This window comes from Onychomys torridus, chromosome 18, assembly GCF_903995425.1.
Source record: "Onychomys torridus chromosome 18, mOncTor1.1, whole genome shotgun sequence".
NCBI lineage: Eukaryota > Metazoa > Chordata > Mammalia > Rodentia > Cricetidae > Onychomys > Onychomys torridus.
This window is the reverse complement of record NC_050460.1, coordinates 16,325,880-16,342,756: the sequence shown is the minus strand read 5'-3', so window position 1 is coordinate 16,342,756 and position 16,877 is coordinate 16,325,880. Positions and strand designations below refer to the sequence as shown.

At 40.0% G+C, this 16,877-nt stretch overlaps 1 protein-coding gene across 2 annotated transcripts in view; it reads right to left on the bottom strand.

Moving 5' to 3' along the window:
* Efhc1 (EF-hand domain containing 1) overlaps nucleotides 1-16,877 on the bottom strand; it is a 37,081-nt gene that overhangs the window by 14,797 nt on the left and 5,407 nt on the right. For both annotated transcript variants that reach the window (XM_036167967.1, XM_036167969.1), the window contains 5 exons: nucleotides 13,240-13,527; nucleotides 12,435-12,584; nucleotides 10,439-10,631; nucleotides 6,133-6,353; nucleotides 2,975-3,115 (listed from right to left, as the gene is read on the bottom strand). In XM_036167967.1, coding sequence (XP_036023860.1) covers nucleotides 2,975-3,115; nucleotides 6,133-6,353; nucleotides 10,439-10,631; nucleotides 12,435-12,584; nucleotides 13,240-13,527 — 993 coding nt within the window. The remainder of the gene's footprint in view (nucleotides 1-2,974; nucleotides 3,116-6,132; nucleotides 6,354-10,438; nucleotides 10,632-12,434; nucleotides 12,585-13,239; nucleotides 13,528-16,877) is intronic.

Here is a 16,877-nt window from a genome sequence, read left to right as displayed (position 1 = left end):
ATCCCAGCACTCAGGAGGCAGAGGCAGGCGGATCTCTGTGAGTTCGAGGCCAGCCTGGGCTACCAAGTGAGTTCTAGGAAAGGTGCAAAGCTACACAGAGAAACCCTGTCTCGAAGAACCAAAAAACAACAACAACAAACCCCTGAGTTATCTGGAGGCCTGAGAACAAGCCACATGCACAAGTATGGAGCCTGAGTCAGCTTGCCACGGAGCCTGAGTCAGCTTGCCACAGACCCAGAGGGTAGAGACCGCTCCAAGGAGCAGCTGTGGAGGGCAGGAGGGCTGGAGGTTGACAGACTAAGAGTCAGGAAGTAGATCAACACTCACATCCGGGGTTACCTATTTGCTGTGACGTCCACTACTGGAGAGTCTAAGAACTCTGACATTCCAGTGAACTACATGCTACATGTACACTCAAAGCTATGTCCCTCCCATGGAGTGATTGTATTGCTTTTTTTGTTGTTGTTTGTTTGTTTTGTTTTTTTTGTTTTTCGAGACAGGGTTTCTCTGTGTAGCTTTGCGCCTTTTCTGGATCTCACTTGGTAGCACAGGCTGGCCTCGAACTCACAAAGATCCGCCTGGCTCTGCCTCCCGAGTGCTGGGATTAAGGGCGTGCGCCACCACCGTCAGGCTGTATATCTTTTCTGTTGCTGTGGGAAAAAAAAAAAAAAAAAAAAAACAAACCACCAACCTGGCAGCTATCGGAGAGTTTGTTTGGGGCTCACAGTTGCATTAGATGGTGGAGCAGAGGTAGCAAGTGAGGGATGCTGGGGCAGCTGCTGAGGGATCATGTCTCTAATCCCTAGCAGGTGGCAGAGAGAACTAACAGGGAACGGCCTGGCATGGGGTATTGTTTTTGAATCTCAAAGCTCCGCCACCATCCCCCGCCGAGACACATCTCCTCCAGCAAAACCTCTCAAGCCTCCCCTAACAATACCAAAACCTGGGAACCAAGTATTCAGATGCTAATGACTTTCTGGATACTTCTACACAAACCACCCCCGCGGTGGCCAATACCTGGGTCTTGGAAGTATGGGCCAGGTCTTGTGCTGCTCCAGGGCTCAGTATGCAGTGGGCGCCTTCTCTGCTCCCGGGGTACCCAAAACACACGCATTGCCACAGTATTAGCTGCCCTGGGGTTATCTTTGTTTTCTTCTCCCTCAGGCCGCTCTAGCTAGAAACTCTCGACCCAGGCTGGGCATAAGGCATGCCGCCAGTCTCGCCTCCCTTGTTCCTAATCGCCGGGAGTATTTTCTCCACATTTCAACGCTCTGTATGCTGTTTACTGTAGGGTTTGTAGATATATTTTATAAGATTATGAAAATTCCCTTTACTTTCCATTTCTTAAGAGATTTATTTTAAAATGTAATGGACTGATCTTAACAAGTGTTTTTTGGGACATATTTTTCAGTGTCATCATGGAAATAGAGTTCAAAACTTAAAACGGTGGGTTGTTTTTTTTTTTGGGGGGGGGAGGTTGGTTTTCATTCTTTGTTGAAATCCTCAGTCTTGCTCTTTATCTCCTTCAATATAATAAACAGATCTTTTTAAAAAAGTTTTAAAAACTACATCTGTTCTAAACTTCATGCTTTTAAATGACTTGCTACTAAAGGCAGTGTCTAGAGAGATGGCTCAGTAGTTCAGGGCACTGGCTGTTCTCCCAGAGTCCGACCTGGGTTTAATTCCCAGCATCCACATGGTAGCTTACAATCTTCACAACCATCTGTAACCTGCAGGATCTGACACCCTCTTCTGGCAACTTGGGCACAGGGCACACATGTGCTGTATTGTGGAGAGTCCCCAAATGGTCCACGAAAAGACAAGAATGAATCTCGGTTCAGTCTGACTTAAGTACCAGCGCTTAGCCAAAACTTCGAGTGTCTGATACCAGTTCATTTATTTTAGCCATACTTAAGCACAGCACAATTTTAGAAAAAGTTTTCTGATAACAATTAACTCAGTCCCACGAGTACAGAGAATCTTACGACATTTACACTGAAGTTCTTTACAGAGTACATATCTTCGTCTGTAAGATGGGTTCTGTTGACTCAGAAACAACGCTCTGATAAGCGTCCAGGAAGAATGACTGAGGTCAACATAAGACGTGTAGGCATCAGTATTTGGCCAGGCCCTAAGATAACTCGGCAGTCACTTAGGCTATTGTAAAGTACAAATGCATCTGTCACAAGGATGAGGTTTATGGTCTAGAAGTAATGCCCAAGGTTTTAGGGTCTGGGATAAGTAAACAAATTCTTGGGGACATGGGTGGAGCCTGGCTCACCATACACCAGAGGATCACCAGGCTGTAAATTACACCCATTTCCAGCATTCCAAGAGGAAGACATGTTAAACATCTCCCCTCCTTTGAAGGATACCTGAGTATTTAACTTTCCTGGCTTCTCCAGTATTTAACTGTGTGCAAAAGGCCTTTTTTGCCCTCTACAGTGCATGAACATACATGTAGGCAAAACACTTATAGACATAAAATAATTTAAAAATTTCAAAAGACCTCTATTAATATAGTATAATTCAACTTTTTAGACATAATATAAAAAAATATCCATATAGATATCATAGCTAGTACTGAAAACTGGTTTAAGACACAGTTTCTATTTTTCAGTAAATATACTCTGGAAGGGTCTGTCAATACACAAATAATTCGAATATGATATCAAAATTTACAATTGCTTAATAGAGGCAAAATGGATGCAAATTTTGAGGTATAAAAGGGAGAGATTATGGTTCTAGGAATGGCGTGTGGAGAGTCAGGAACTGAGCTGGGTCTTGGTTCAGAAGCACTGTACTCAGTACTACATAACATTTCTGAAGGCTGGCTCCCATATCCAGTGTTTGCTGTTGTGAACTCATAACTCTGGCACTGTGATGATGCTGTACCATCTAGACAAAATAAAAAATTGTCCAATGTACTGAGATAGAAGAAAAACAAGATCTTAGTGTATCAACTTTGCCTCACCAGTGCAGCTAGATAGCGGAGCACCTTGTTGTCATTCACCAACATTTTAATGATATCTTTCCTGGGAGCTTTGGGAATGAGAGCAAAACAGTTCTGAGCAGAATCTTCAATTAGTCCGTAGCCGTTATATGGAGGTAACTCCTGGAGATGAACAAGAAGCAAGAAGTGAGGCTATCGGTGTTAATGTCACACAAGAGATCGCTGGGAGCCTTTTCTTCAAAGTCAGCTCAGAAACACTTACCCAAAAGCAACTTTTGAGGACTGCAAATTTGTGGCCAACCTGGGTTATATAATTAGATCTTGTCTCAAAAGTAAATGAATAAACATCCCATTCTCAATAAGTCACAAGACCTATAGAAGAACTAGGAAATTGGTAGTACATTAAAGGGGGAAAAATAAGCAACAGAGATTTTCCCCGAGAAAGATCCTAGGGAGGGTATGCTTGGCAATGGCTTTAAAACAATTACCTTAAAAATGGCCAGAGAGGGCCAGCCCACAGGGTTGGGGTGGGGGCGAAGGGACAGCACTTGCCAAGGAAGCCTCACGACCTGAACTTGAACTCTAAATCCACAGTGGAATTTGAGAACCAACACCCAAAAGTTCTCCCCTGGCCTATAAACACACACACACACACACACACACACACACACACACACACACACACACATTTTTTAAATGCTCCAGGAATTAAAGGGAGATATGAAAAAATCAAGAAAATTAAGTATAAAAAAGTGAAATCAAGGGGTTAGGGATTTAGCTCAGTGGTAGAGCGCTCGCCTAGCAAGTGCAAGGCCTTGGGTTCAATCCTCAGCTAAAAAAAAAAATAATAAAATAAAATAAAATAAAATAAAATAAAATAAAAAATAAAATAAAATAAAATAAATAAATAAAATAAAATAAAATAAAAATAAAAATAAAATAAAATAAAGTGAAATCAAGACACAGAAACCCTAAACTAAAACCAAAATTAAATTTAAAAAGGATCGGTGAGCTGGCCCAGTAAGTAAAAGCGCTCACTGACAACCTGAATTCAGTCCCCAGAACCCACAGTGTACAAAGAGAGAAATGATTCCCATCAAATTGTTCCCTTACCTTCATTTGCATGATGTGTGCACATGCACAAAATAAATTATAAATGTGAATTAAAGGAATTATGGAGCTGAAAATTAAAATGAACTAAAATGAACATCTTACTCTTAGGATTCAAAGACATATTTGAGTAAACAGAAGAATTAATGACTCCAGAAGCCAGGTATGGCTGTGCATGTCTGTAATCCCATTGCTTGGAGGTAACGAGAAGAGGGTCAGGAGTTCAAGAACAGCCTTGGCTATATAGCTAGTTCAATGATGGCTTGAGCTATATGAGACCCTTGAGGGGGTATGGAGGGAAGGAAGGAAAGAAGAGAGGAAGGGAGGGAGGGAGGGAGGGAGGGAGGGAGGAAGGGAGGAGGGAGGAAGGAAGGAAGGAAGGAAGGAAGGAAGGAAGGAAGGAAGGATGGATTCTTGAAGTTAGGTTAATGCAAACTATTCACTCTGAGGAATAAAAAGACTGAAGAAAAATCCCATGGATGCTCTGAGGGACCAACATAAGCATCACGTCTCATAAAAAGAGGAGAAGAAAAATGGGGGAGAGGGTGTGTCTGAAGAAATAATAGTTTACATTTCCTCAACCGGTTGAAAGACATGAATAAATATATACAAAGAGCCTGAAGATGAGTTCAGAGACTCATGTTGTCAGACGCACAATAACCAAATGTCTCGACGAGAAAGAGAATCTTGAAAGTGGGAGAGACTTTCTAGTCATACACAATAGGATTATCAGCAGATCTCTCTCTAGTGACTTTGGAGACCATAGGCAGTGGGCCAATATGTCCAAATCATAAAAGGAAATAAAGCATGACAATGGGGAATTCTACACATAGCAAAGCTGTCCTTCAGAAACGAGGAACAAATCAAGATATTTCTAAATGAACAAAATCTGGGAGAGTTAGTTACCACTGCACCTGACTGGCAAGCAGTGTGCCAGGGAGTCCTTCCAAGTTAAGCAAAGGGACAGGACACTAGAAGCTATCCAAAGGGTTCCGTAATAGACAGATGTTAACTGAGAGACATTACAAACTAATCTACAAGTAAGTGTCCTTATAATTTTGGGTTATGATACCATAATTTCTCTGTCATGTAATTTAGGAGAGCTAGAGGTATTTCTAGGTAATAGAGGACTTGTTTACCATGTGCAACATCCCAGCTTTGATAGCTACCATTGAAAACAACACAGAACAAAAGAAAACCTTCATGATATGGGAGACTAATTGACTTGAAGTGGGGAAACCACTTGGATCTACAAAATATACTTTGGTTTAATACCATTGAACTAGGTAGGTACTTTAACATAGTTAAGATAGTATGCTGTGTGCATTTGAACATAATTTAAAATGGGAAAAAATAAAACATTTTTAAAAGTAATATAGCTTTGCTATAAGAATAAAAATTAGAACCACACAGGAATATCAGAAGGAAGTTCTCTGATCAACCCCTTGCTCTACCTTCCCATCCCACAAAGAGAAACCAGTGCCCACAAGTGATAAAGCAGCTGTTTCTGACAGCTGTTTCTCAGCCTTTATAAACAGAGGTTATGTGCAGAAATATAGATACTTATTCACTTAAAATACTCTATGGATATTTTCCATGTTAATATGCATGGACTTACTTTATCTTTAATGGGCCTTACAATTTTCTACTAGTATGGATAGATGTATTTTGTCAGCCTCATTCTTCATCCTACATAAAACATGCATTCCTTTATAGTCCTCAAAATGTATTTTGTAGACCAAAGATAAACAATATTCTGAAGAATTAAACAGCACTTCAGAAAGGTGATTCTACCTGGCTTTCCTCTCAACAGTCTACAAGAATTGCATTTTGAAAGAGACATACACTAGGCACTAAAAATCTTTAAAACTAAGCAGACTATAAAATCTCATTATTGTCGCTCTGTATCTTTGATTGTAACTAGACTGCGGTGTTTTCATATGCTGATGGGCTCTTTGTATTTCTTCTTTTGTGAGCCTCCATCATAGAGAACTCATTCATTTTTATTGAGTTCTCTCCTCCATTTTCCACATCGTTTTCTTAGTGCACTCAGACTTCTGTTCCATTACCTGTTTTACAGGAGGTGGCTCATGCTTGCTCACATCGATGCGTGGTAAATCGGGCATTCCAAACTTGTCTTTGTAGTACTGTCGGGTGAACTGATCACAGTCGTAAATGAAGAAAGTCCTCCCAAGGATGGTGAGGGACTTCCCCACAATGAAGTCCTTGGCAGTGTACCACTCCAGCACCTCTTGATCAGAGATTTCCAGCACACACTGAGGGAAGTTCTCTAATAGGAGATAGGGTTAGAGGGATGAAAGAAAGTACAGAAGAAGAAAGTCGAACGTAAGAGCTGGGTATTCTTAATGGCTGGCTCTGGTTCAGGGTTGAGTAGCCACTGATTTGTCAAAGGAATATAAGGCTATATATGTCAATCTTTACAAAATACACGAATAATATGACAGATATTTTTCATGAAATCTCTCTTCTACATTCAGCTAGCACTATCATCAAAAGCCTCCAAGATCCACAGAATTACTACTTGGTCATATGAGACATGTAAGAGAGTTAGTTCTGGAAGGGACCGATGTCACTGGTTTCTAAATCACCACCCAGCCACCACTGCTATCAGGATAGTATGACATAGTCATACGCATGAGGTAGGGGCATAAATAATTAATGAGATGATTACAATAATCTACTCACACAGGAATCTCCTTCCAATACTGAATGAATCTTGCATTTTAGAAACAAGTCCAGTTTTATCAGTGTGTTGTGAGAACTAATGGTTAACTTATTCCAGATGGATTAAATGCCGAATGGCCTCTATGGACATCACAAAAGCCAGTCAATTCTGGTGGGGTACCACACTACATAACCGTAACCACAATGCTGGAATGCACGGAGCCAGAAGCAGGTCAGGGTTCTTGTGATGGGTAATTACTGAGATGGGAAATTAGAAGAAAAAAAAAAGATAGCATTTCTGGAGTATGATAAATAAATGCTCATTCAGCAGCCCTTTCACTTTTTCAACAGATCCATAAAAACATAAAAATTGTACGTATTAATAGGGTACCATGATGTTTTAATACATGTATATATTGAGTAGTGATTAAATCAGGTTTAAATGTGTTGATGTTTTATTTCTCTATGGTAAAAATGTTTTATTTCTCCATGGTTTTATTTTTCACTTTTTCTCCTTGTTTTGTCCTGCTTGAAACAGGGTCTTAATATATAGCACAGGCTTTCCCTGATCTTGTAACAATTCCTGCCTTAGCCTCCTGTGGGCTAGCACAAGCATGGCCTGATGTAGCTGTTGTTGCTTTTTGAAATATATACAGTATGGACTTGTGGTCTATTGTCACATTGCTATACAGTAGCAGAGCAACTTCTTCCCATCTCTCCTCTCTACTTCTCTGTTCCTGAGTGTGTGTGTAGCGGTGTGTGTGTGTGTGTGTGTATGTGTGTGTGTGTGTGTGTGTGTGATGTAGATATGGATATTGAAAGAATGCTTGTAGGTTCACATTCATGTGTGTGCACTACCAATTTGAAGGCCAGGGGTCAATATCAGATGTCTTCCTCGATTGACTAGACTGCTGGGCCAATGAGTTCTGGGAATTAGCCTGTTTCCTGCTACCATCTCAGGTCCTCTGAAAGAGCAATTAGTTCTCTTAACTGCTGAACCATCTCTCCAGCCCGCAATAAAGAATTCTGTTGGAGTGAGGGAATATTTTACTGTAGTTTTGAGGTGAAGTTGTATAATGATTACTAATTTTGAACACTCATTCATCTAACTGTTGGTCACATGTCTTTTTCAAAAAATTTTTTGCATGCTTTTATTTATTTATTGGAGGGAGTGCATACCACGGCAAACATATAGAGGTCAGAAGATAACTTGGGGGAGTCAGCTCACTCCTTTTGCCATGTATGCCTCCATCAGGGACTAGATTCCAGCTGTCAGGCCTAGTGACAAGCACCTTTACCTGCAGAGCCATCCTGTCAGTCCTGTATGACTTTTTAAAAAAATATATAACTATTCATTCTGGTTGACTTTCTATTCTTAATTGGGTCACATGTTGTTTGTCCATCTGTCTGTCTGCTTTTGTTACCAAGTATTTTTCGCTTTAGTTCTGTAGGTATTTTGGATACTAATCCCCTGCAGAAGTATAGTTTGCAAATATTCTTTTCCCATCCTCTATGTTGTCTCTCCAAACTTTCTGTGTTTCCTTTGTATCACATAAGCTTTTTTACCCCATAATCCCATTGGTATAATTTGGTTTTGTTTCCTAGGCTTCTGGTATCTTGTAAAAAAATTTCTTGCCCTTTTCTGTCTTAAACCATTTTCTCCTGTTTGTTTCATGTCTTGAACTTACATCATTACTCTCTTTTGAGTTAATTTTTGTAACTGGTAAAAGTGAGTAGCCATGCCTTGTTTCCCATCTTAGAGAAAAAGTGTAGCTCTTCCTCATTCAGAATAATACCAGGTTTATCATACATGATCCATATTGCATTGAAGCACATTCTGTCTAAATAGAATTGTTCAGTGATTTTATTATGAAAAGATGTTGAACCTTATACAACGCGTTTTAAGCAACTACTGAGATGGTCCTGTGGTTTTAATGAAGGACTTTCTATTACTAATTTAGTCTTAGGGCTTGTTTTGTTCATTAAAAAAAATTATTATGCTGATCCTGTCTTAGAAAAGTTGCATTGTCTAGGAATCTGTTCATCTCTTCTAGATTACCCAAGTTTTGGTGTACAGGTATTCATAATGATCTGTAATGAGCTTTAAATGATATTTATTTTCTTTCTGATTATGTGCATGTATGTGTGTCCGTGGAGAGCAGACATGTTGGGTCCTGGAACTGGAATTACAGTTGTGAGTCACTCTGTATAGTCACTGAGAACTTAACCCAGGTCCTCTGCACAGGCAGTGTGCATTCTCAACTGCTGAGCCATCTATCTAGCCTGTAGTGAGCTTTTATACTGCCGTGGTATCTATTGTAATGTCTCCCTTCTTATCGTTGATTTTGAGTCTTCTCTCTCTCTCCTATCTTGTCCAACTACAAGACAGTCAACTTTCATCATCTTTTTAGAGAACAAACTATTTTAATGAACCTTTGTGCTTTTCTTTTTATCCATTTCATTCAGTTTTTCTCTGATTTAATCTCCTCTCTCTCTCTCTCTCTCTCTCTCTCTCTCTCTCTCTCTCTCTCTCTCTCTCTGTGTGTGTGTGTGTGTGTATGCATCTAAGTTAAGGGTTGGTTTGTTCCTGGTTTTCTAGTTCTCTGGCATACCTTGATTGCTTATTTGAGATCAGCATGAACCAGAGCATGCAAAAATGGTTGTCCATCTCCCCAAGTCTCTACCCAGGGTAAAGATAGGTCTAGACACTTCAGCCACAGGTCCCACCCTATGTCTAAGCTCTATAGTTCTTTGCCTACATCTGGGCAGAATCATCACAGTGGAACCAGCCCCAGACTCTTAAATCACAAATATGCAGCTTTTTAAAGGAATGCCAACTTTGGATACTAAGAGTGAATTTTTACTTTATGTAAATGTTGTTATAAAATCTAATTTTACTCTCTGTTTTTACACTGCCTAATAAGGCTTCTTAAGACCTAACCATTTGCTTCTTGAATAAATCTTGTTTATTGCTTCCAATTACTATATAGAAATCAAAATATAAAGTTGGGCAAGGTGGCATACATCTTTAATCCCAGTAAGCTCCATGCCGGCCAAGGTTATCTAGTGAGACACTGTCTCAAAAAAAAAAAAAAAAGTAGTTGACCTAAGAATCAAAGGCTGGAAACCATATGATGAAATACATTATATAATTGGTGCTCCATAGGCATTGGGGTAGAGGCCTGCAGTCCCAGTTAATTGGGAGGCTGAGGCAGGGGTAAAAGAACAAGACTGGGCTGCAGAGTGAAGGCCAGCTTTGGAAACTTAGTGAGGCTCTGTCTCAACATAAAAAATACAAAGAGGGCTGGGGCTAAAGCGGAGTGGCAAAATGCTTTACTGGCATGCACAAGATCTTGGGTTTAATCCCCAGTACCACCAAGACAAACAAGCAAGTCTAACACTAAATGGGCTCCATTAAGAAACCTTGCTCTACCTGTCTTCAAATGAATCACCTGTTGCATGTTTTGCTTTGCTTTGCTTTTATTGTTAAGTCATCACTTCTAGAGTATCCAGGAGGCATGCCTGGACCAAGAGGCAAATTAGAGAGGAAAGGTGCAGAAAAAAAAAAATTGTTCAATCCTAAGAAAATTCTGACAGAACCAAGTACAAAAGAGTGACCACACTGACTACTGACTCCCTAGAACCCCCCAAACCTGCCAAGTAACAGAGGCCACACTGAGTTAAACTTACTTGCATTCTCCACCAAAATCTTGGGCATGTGCTGGCGGTTCATGAGGAGTGGGAACGGATCTCTTCCGTTGTTCCGTTCATGGACCTCTCGAATCTCCACTGTATCGTCCATGAGGTAGTAGTGAATGATGTAGTGTCTGCATTCCCCAAACAAGCTATCCGTGTCATCCCAGATGGCATAGAATCGAAGAACCTTTGAGTAGTCCAAAGTCATGACTTAAGTTTCTAAAACAGAGCCTTAACTTCACTATGACATATGTCTATCAGACAGTGATGAATAGCAGCTGAAACACCTTCAGACAGTAAATTAAAAACAAAAAAGTCAAGGATAAGAAGATATCCAAAATCATGTACTAAATATTAGCAGCCAAAAAGAATAGTACAAGGCTTCTAAGTTTGTGCCAAGACAGGAGAGCTTACTTTGGGCCCAAATATTATTAGTCTTGGAAAGAGAAGCTGAATTAAAAATAGCAGTGTTCCCTCTAAAGGTAATTTATGCATAGTAACCAAGATATACAGCAAATTGTGTATATAGAACTGGTGTGGAAAGAATTCTCATTAATGAACCCATCTTTCTTTTGGTACCATAAAAAACACACCTACTGGTAACAGGATAGACAGAGTCTTCTAATTTAAAGTAAGAACAGAAAGCCATGTATGGTGGTACACACCTGTAATCTCAGTATATGGGATGCAGAGGCAGGAAGAGCACGAGTTCAAGTTCAGTCTAGGGACTTGAAGCCCAAAAAGTAAATAAAAATAAAGTAAAATAAACAAAATCTCAATCCTAAATCGATGCTAACACTGGGTAGAACTTTCTGAAGTCAAGCTTTCAGGAAATTAAGACAAAAATTTCCGAGTAATCTGTTATTTCTTTTTTCCCTTTATCAGTGAAGGAAGACTCAGATCTACTTCTCCACTGTAGCTCACAGGTGGAAACCTGGGAAGAGTCAGAAAACACTCAGAACATTCTGTTTTCTAACACTAATGCAGTATTCAGTAGGGATGCATCTGAGATGGGGTTCCTGGGAAATCAAAGAGCATAACTATTTTAATTAACTACTTTATTTGATTTTAATAGCTATTTACTCTCAGAACATGTAGCAGCTGTAAATTTCCCCCCAAATTCATCAGAGCCTGCCCAGAGGATTCTGTGAGATTGACTCATTTCGGGGGCTAGTGTGCCAGCTGGTTTTTATGTCAACTTTATACAAGCTAGCGTCATCAGAGAGGAGAAAGCCTCAGTTGAGAAAATGTCTCTAAAAGATCTGGACTTAGCGCCAGGCCAGTAGGACATTTTCTTAATCAGTGATTGATTCTGGAGGACCCACCATGTTATGGATAGTGCTACTCTTAGGCATCAGTTCCTGCCTCCAGGTTCCTGCCCTGTTTAGTACCTACTCTGACTTCCTTCCATGATGAACAGTGATGCGGAAGTGTGATCAAACAAACCCTTTCCTCCCCAGGTTGCTTTGGTCATGATGTTTATCACAGCAATAGTAACCCTGACTAAGAAAAGAAATGGGGGATTTGAAATGGAAAGAGAGAAGCAGATACATGTATATGGCCTAGGAATTGCTTTACCATGTGAACATAGGCAGGGATTCACAAGTTAATGCTACAAGCTCCTTTATATCTCTGATAATAAAGCTGAGGGCCTGCTAGATGGCCCATCAGGTAAAGGAACTTGCTACCAAGCCCAACAACCTGGGTTTGATTCCCAGGATCCACACAACAGAAGGAGAAAACCAATGCCCAGAAGCTGTCCTCTGACCTTCTCCAGTAGGCTATGGCACATACAACATACATTTACACATCCCCTAATTAATAATTTGTAAAATTTTAGGATAGTAAAAAATAGAAATCTAGGCATTAACATACTTTTTGCCCTACAGGAAACCACTATATGCCAATGGTTAAATTATACCAAAACACTTTCCAATAAACACACATCCACACTCAAACAGGAATAAACCTACTCTATTATGTCACTTACTTGTTTGTCAAAGGTGAGAAATTGCTTCAGCTGGTCAAAGTCTGATGGGGTGACGAATTTACGAACAGGCTCTTTCCGGAGTTCAGTGTAAGGGTCGAGAGCCATCTTCTCTGGTGGATTTAATTCAATTCCTTGACTTTTCAGAAATTCCTAAAATTTCAGAATTAATGTCAATATCCTTCTGAACATTTTAAATGACATAAAATAATGTTCTGAAAATAAGTGTGATGGAAGGAACAACTTGTTGACAGATTGGGCATGTCTTAGAGAGGCTATCTCCAATGACCCATCTCTACAGACAATAGCTGATAATAGCTGAGGCATTCTTTCTTATATATATGTTAAGCTAGTTGGAAGGCATTATGGTAAGATAACTAGGCATGTTAAATATGAACTTTTATCAATCAAGTTAGGGGCCTACTAGCAAAATTCTGGCATTGTTTTAAGACAAGCATCTGGTACCCAAGCATTGTTTCACAAAACGTGTGTTTTACTTTGGCTATGGAGGCAAGTGCACTCATGGCCAGGTTAAGATGGAATAATGTTCCCCAACATTCTAACTCACTTAAAATAAGTATATAATTACTTTTTAAAAATCTAAGACAAAGTTGGCATTGGTTCCCTGATGTTTATACTCTGTACAAAAGAAAGGTGCATATGTACACACTTACATGAATACTAACCTGCTTACTAACTCCCACCCACAGCCACCAGTGTCCTTCCCATCCACTAATGATGTGATGAAACGGATCCCACCAGCTAGAATGCTGCTGCAGCATCCCAGCCCACAAAGAATACACTATACCTGTGTGAACTGGTCACAGTCAACAACTCGGAAAGTCTTGCCATAAATTGTGATGTTGATTCCCCGATTGAGGTCTTTCCAATGGTAATGGTCTCCCACATCATTCTTGGCTAGCCGCTGACGTTTGATTAGCTTGCCTTGTGGGATCCCAGAATTCTCCACAACTGGCTCTACGACAGACATGCTGTCATCTTCTAGATAGTAGTAAATGTTCACTTGGCGGATTCGATAGTGCTCCTCGGTTGATATAGGAACATCTTCTTGGAAGTAGGCACTAAACTTCAGCACCTGTAACACACAAGAGAAGGGTTTTAATTATCATCTGAGAAACACAAGCTACTGTCCTTAAAAGAGAACAATACAGGAAAAGTTGAACTCCAACCCGCCATAGACTCCTCGGGCAGCATCTGAAAAAGTACCCTCACTGTGTTCAGAAGCACGTGCATTCTAAAACGAAAGTTTAGTCCTCTGAGGAGTATTCATTCAATGTGAACTCAGAATGGCTTATTGAGTATACATTCAAAAACATATTAAAACATATGTGTTGTGGGATTACTTTCCATTTCTACTACTTTATTTTATTTAGTGTTTCTGTTCAGAGAGACAAGGCATTAGAATTATGTTCTAGGTAGTCAAAAGAGTTTACCCAAACCCAGTAAGGGGAGAATGGAAGAAAATTAAGACCCTTAAATTAAGACACATATGTGGCTTAATCAAGTACAGATTTTTAAAAAACAGGAAATCAAGGTAAAAGCCAAAAATAACTGGCTACTGCTTAGAAAAACTATGAATATAAAGGATAGAAGTCCTTAAAATTCCAAAGAGAAAGATGAAAGGGACATGTACAGTGATGTATTTAAAGAAAAAAGAAAGGGGGAAAAGAACAATTTTAAAGCAATAATTTGAATTAAATAAAAAATAAAAAAAAAATTCTAAAGGAGAATACCATTCCTGTAACGCAGAGGAAATAGGGTGAGTTTGAACCACAGATTTATAAATACACACAACATTAAAGCCAAGATTCATCAGCTGGTTCCACGTCAGTACTTCTACAAAAGAAGAAACTTAGAATCCAGACTGGTGAAGTGGCTTTTCCTGGCCATCCATGAGCCAGAGCTGGGACCTAAACTCTACTGGGCCCTTGCCATCTTCACATACTCCATCACCTCCTAGATGATGGAGGCTATGGTGATTCAGAAGAGGAACTGGTATGGAAAAAGTAGTCCAATAGTACTTCAAACTGACAAGTGTTAAATGGGAGGGACAAGGAAGTTTTAGAAGAAGCTGAGAGGAAAAGGGAGGGATTCCAGGCAATGGTGACAGAAGGCAGGGGAAGAGAACTCGGGAGCGAAGAGAACTCGGGAGCGACGGGCATAGTATGGAGGCTAAGTGCCAGCCCTTCTGAAGAACAGGTCTGCAATAAGATGTGTGTGTGCACAGTGCAACAGCAGGAGAAACCTGCCTGGATTGATGATGGGTATGGGGGTATGGGGCAGTGGAAACCAGATGAGGTACTGGGGAAAATACAATGCTAGCGACACAGCCGTGACCCCATAAAAAGGTAAATATAGGGAGATGACGGCGTAACAATGTGCACGGCAAGGTGAAATTTGAACATTTTAATTTACATGACAGCACAAGTTGATGCTGTAGGATTAATTTAAGACACCAGACTGGATCAGGGGGACAGAATTGGTATTAAAGAGTAGACAAAGATGACTTGAGTGTTTTGGCCCAGGAGACAGGTTTCTGATCACATTGGCAAGAGTGGACAAGATGGTGGCAGAGCACATCAGAGGGGGGAGGTGTGAGAAGATAAAATTAGCAGTTCCAGTTTCGACATGTTTAGTCTGGACCGGTATCAGGGAGGTAGCAATATAGGCAGTGACATACGCGTATGTACAAGGGACACCTAAAGTTCATAAGGACTAAAGTTCATGTTCCTCAACCCTGGAACGATGGCATGTCTTTAACAATGGGACCTTGGTCTCCAAATAGGAGCTGATACATAATATTTGGACTTGTGTTAGAAAGGCCATACAAGTAGTAATTTACAATTTGTTACTTTTTTAAAAAATTAAGAGATAGCAAATTAATTTAATTTTAGATTCATTTACTCTATTAATGTTTTGTTTGAATATCTGCTGAGCCACCTGGCACTGGGGTTACAGATAGTTGTAAGCCACCATATGGGTCCTGGGAATCAAACCCAGGTCTTCTGCAAGAGCAATACATGTTCTTAACTGCTATCTAGTCCCTCAAGTTCTTAAGAACATACTTTTTAGCCCCTAGCATATAATCAGTGTAGACTAATCCTAGTCTCCTATCTTGGCACATCTACAAATGAAATGTTATTACAGGAAAGTTTTGTAAAAATTAGAAAGGCTAAATAATGTACATACCTTAGTTCTTGCTTTATAGTAATTTTATGACATTCAGATTCTTATTTTAAACTTTATTTTACTTATGTGTGTAAGTGTGTGTGTGTGTGTGTGTGTGTGTGTGTGTGTGTGTGTGTGTGTGTGTGTGTGTGTGTGTGTGTGTGTGTGTTTGCATATGTGCAGGTACCTGTGGAGGACAGAAGAGGGCATCAGGGTCCCTGGAACTATAGGGAGTTTGGTCATAAGTCACCATCTGAGTGCTGGATTGAACCCATATTGTCTGGAAGAGCAGCCAGTGCTCCTAACCACTGAACTCTCTCTCCAGCCCACTGACTGTCAATTTTAAAAACCATTTGCCTCTTCTCTTATTAAGAATAAAGAGTTCTAGGCTCCTATAAGGAAGCAACTGATAATAATGTTAACACAGAAAGTTCTTTTTTGTTTGTAATTTTATTTATTTATTTATTTATTTATTTATTTATTTATTTATGTATTTAGATGGTTGTGAACCACCATGTGGTTGCTAGGAATTGAACTCAGGACCTCTGGAAGAGTAGTCAGTGCTCTTAACCGCTGAGCCATCTCTCCAGCCCCAACACAGAAAGTTCTTAACAGGTGGTTAGGATAACATTAGCTGTGCTAAGTGGGATGAGAACTTGATACCATGTAGAAGGGAGGGGAAAATAATATTTAGATACTCCGCTTAAAAATATCTTTTTACTAAATTTTACAGTGGTCTTGGCTCCTGGTAGTGTATTCAAGCCTCCTGAGTTTGTAGAGATCATATTGCTTGTTCGAACTTTGAAAATGACAGAGGAAACGAAAGAGAAATACTTAGCTTGGCATCTCATTGAATGTGGGGAGAAAATGTCAAGAATGAACACTCAGAATCCAAACTGAGAGAGCAGATCTAGTGGTTCTCAGGGCTGGGTAATGGTGGGAGTCAAAAAAAAAAAAAAAAAAAAAAAAAAGGTAGAGGCTAGGTGCGAAGAACAGCTCATCCACATGAGGATTTCCTACTCTCAGGAGCAGCCTGTGGCTAAGGTCTGGAGATCAGTGAGGTCAGAGCTGAAAATAAAAACTGACAGTTGTCTGCACTGAGGAGACAGCTGAAGCCACAAAAGTAGGTGAGACCTCCTAAGAAGGGAAATTCAAGAATGGGCACAGAAACTTGCAAATGCTTACACCAAGGCATCAGGGGAACAGAGAAAGAGCAACCTGACAGTCAGGAGTGGGAAACTGTGAGAGTGAATAATC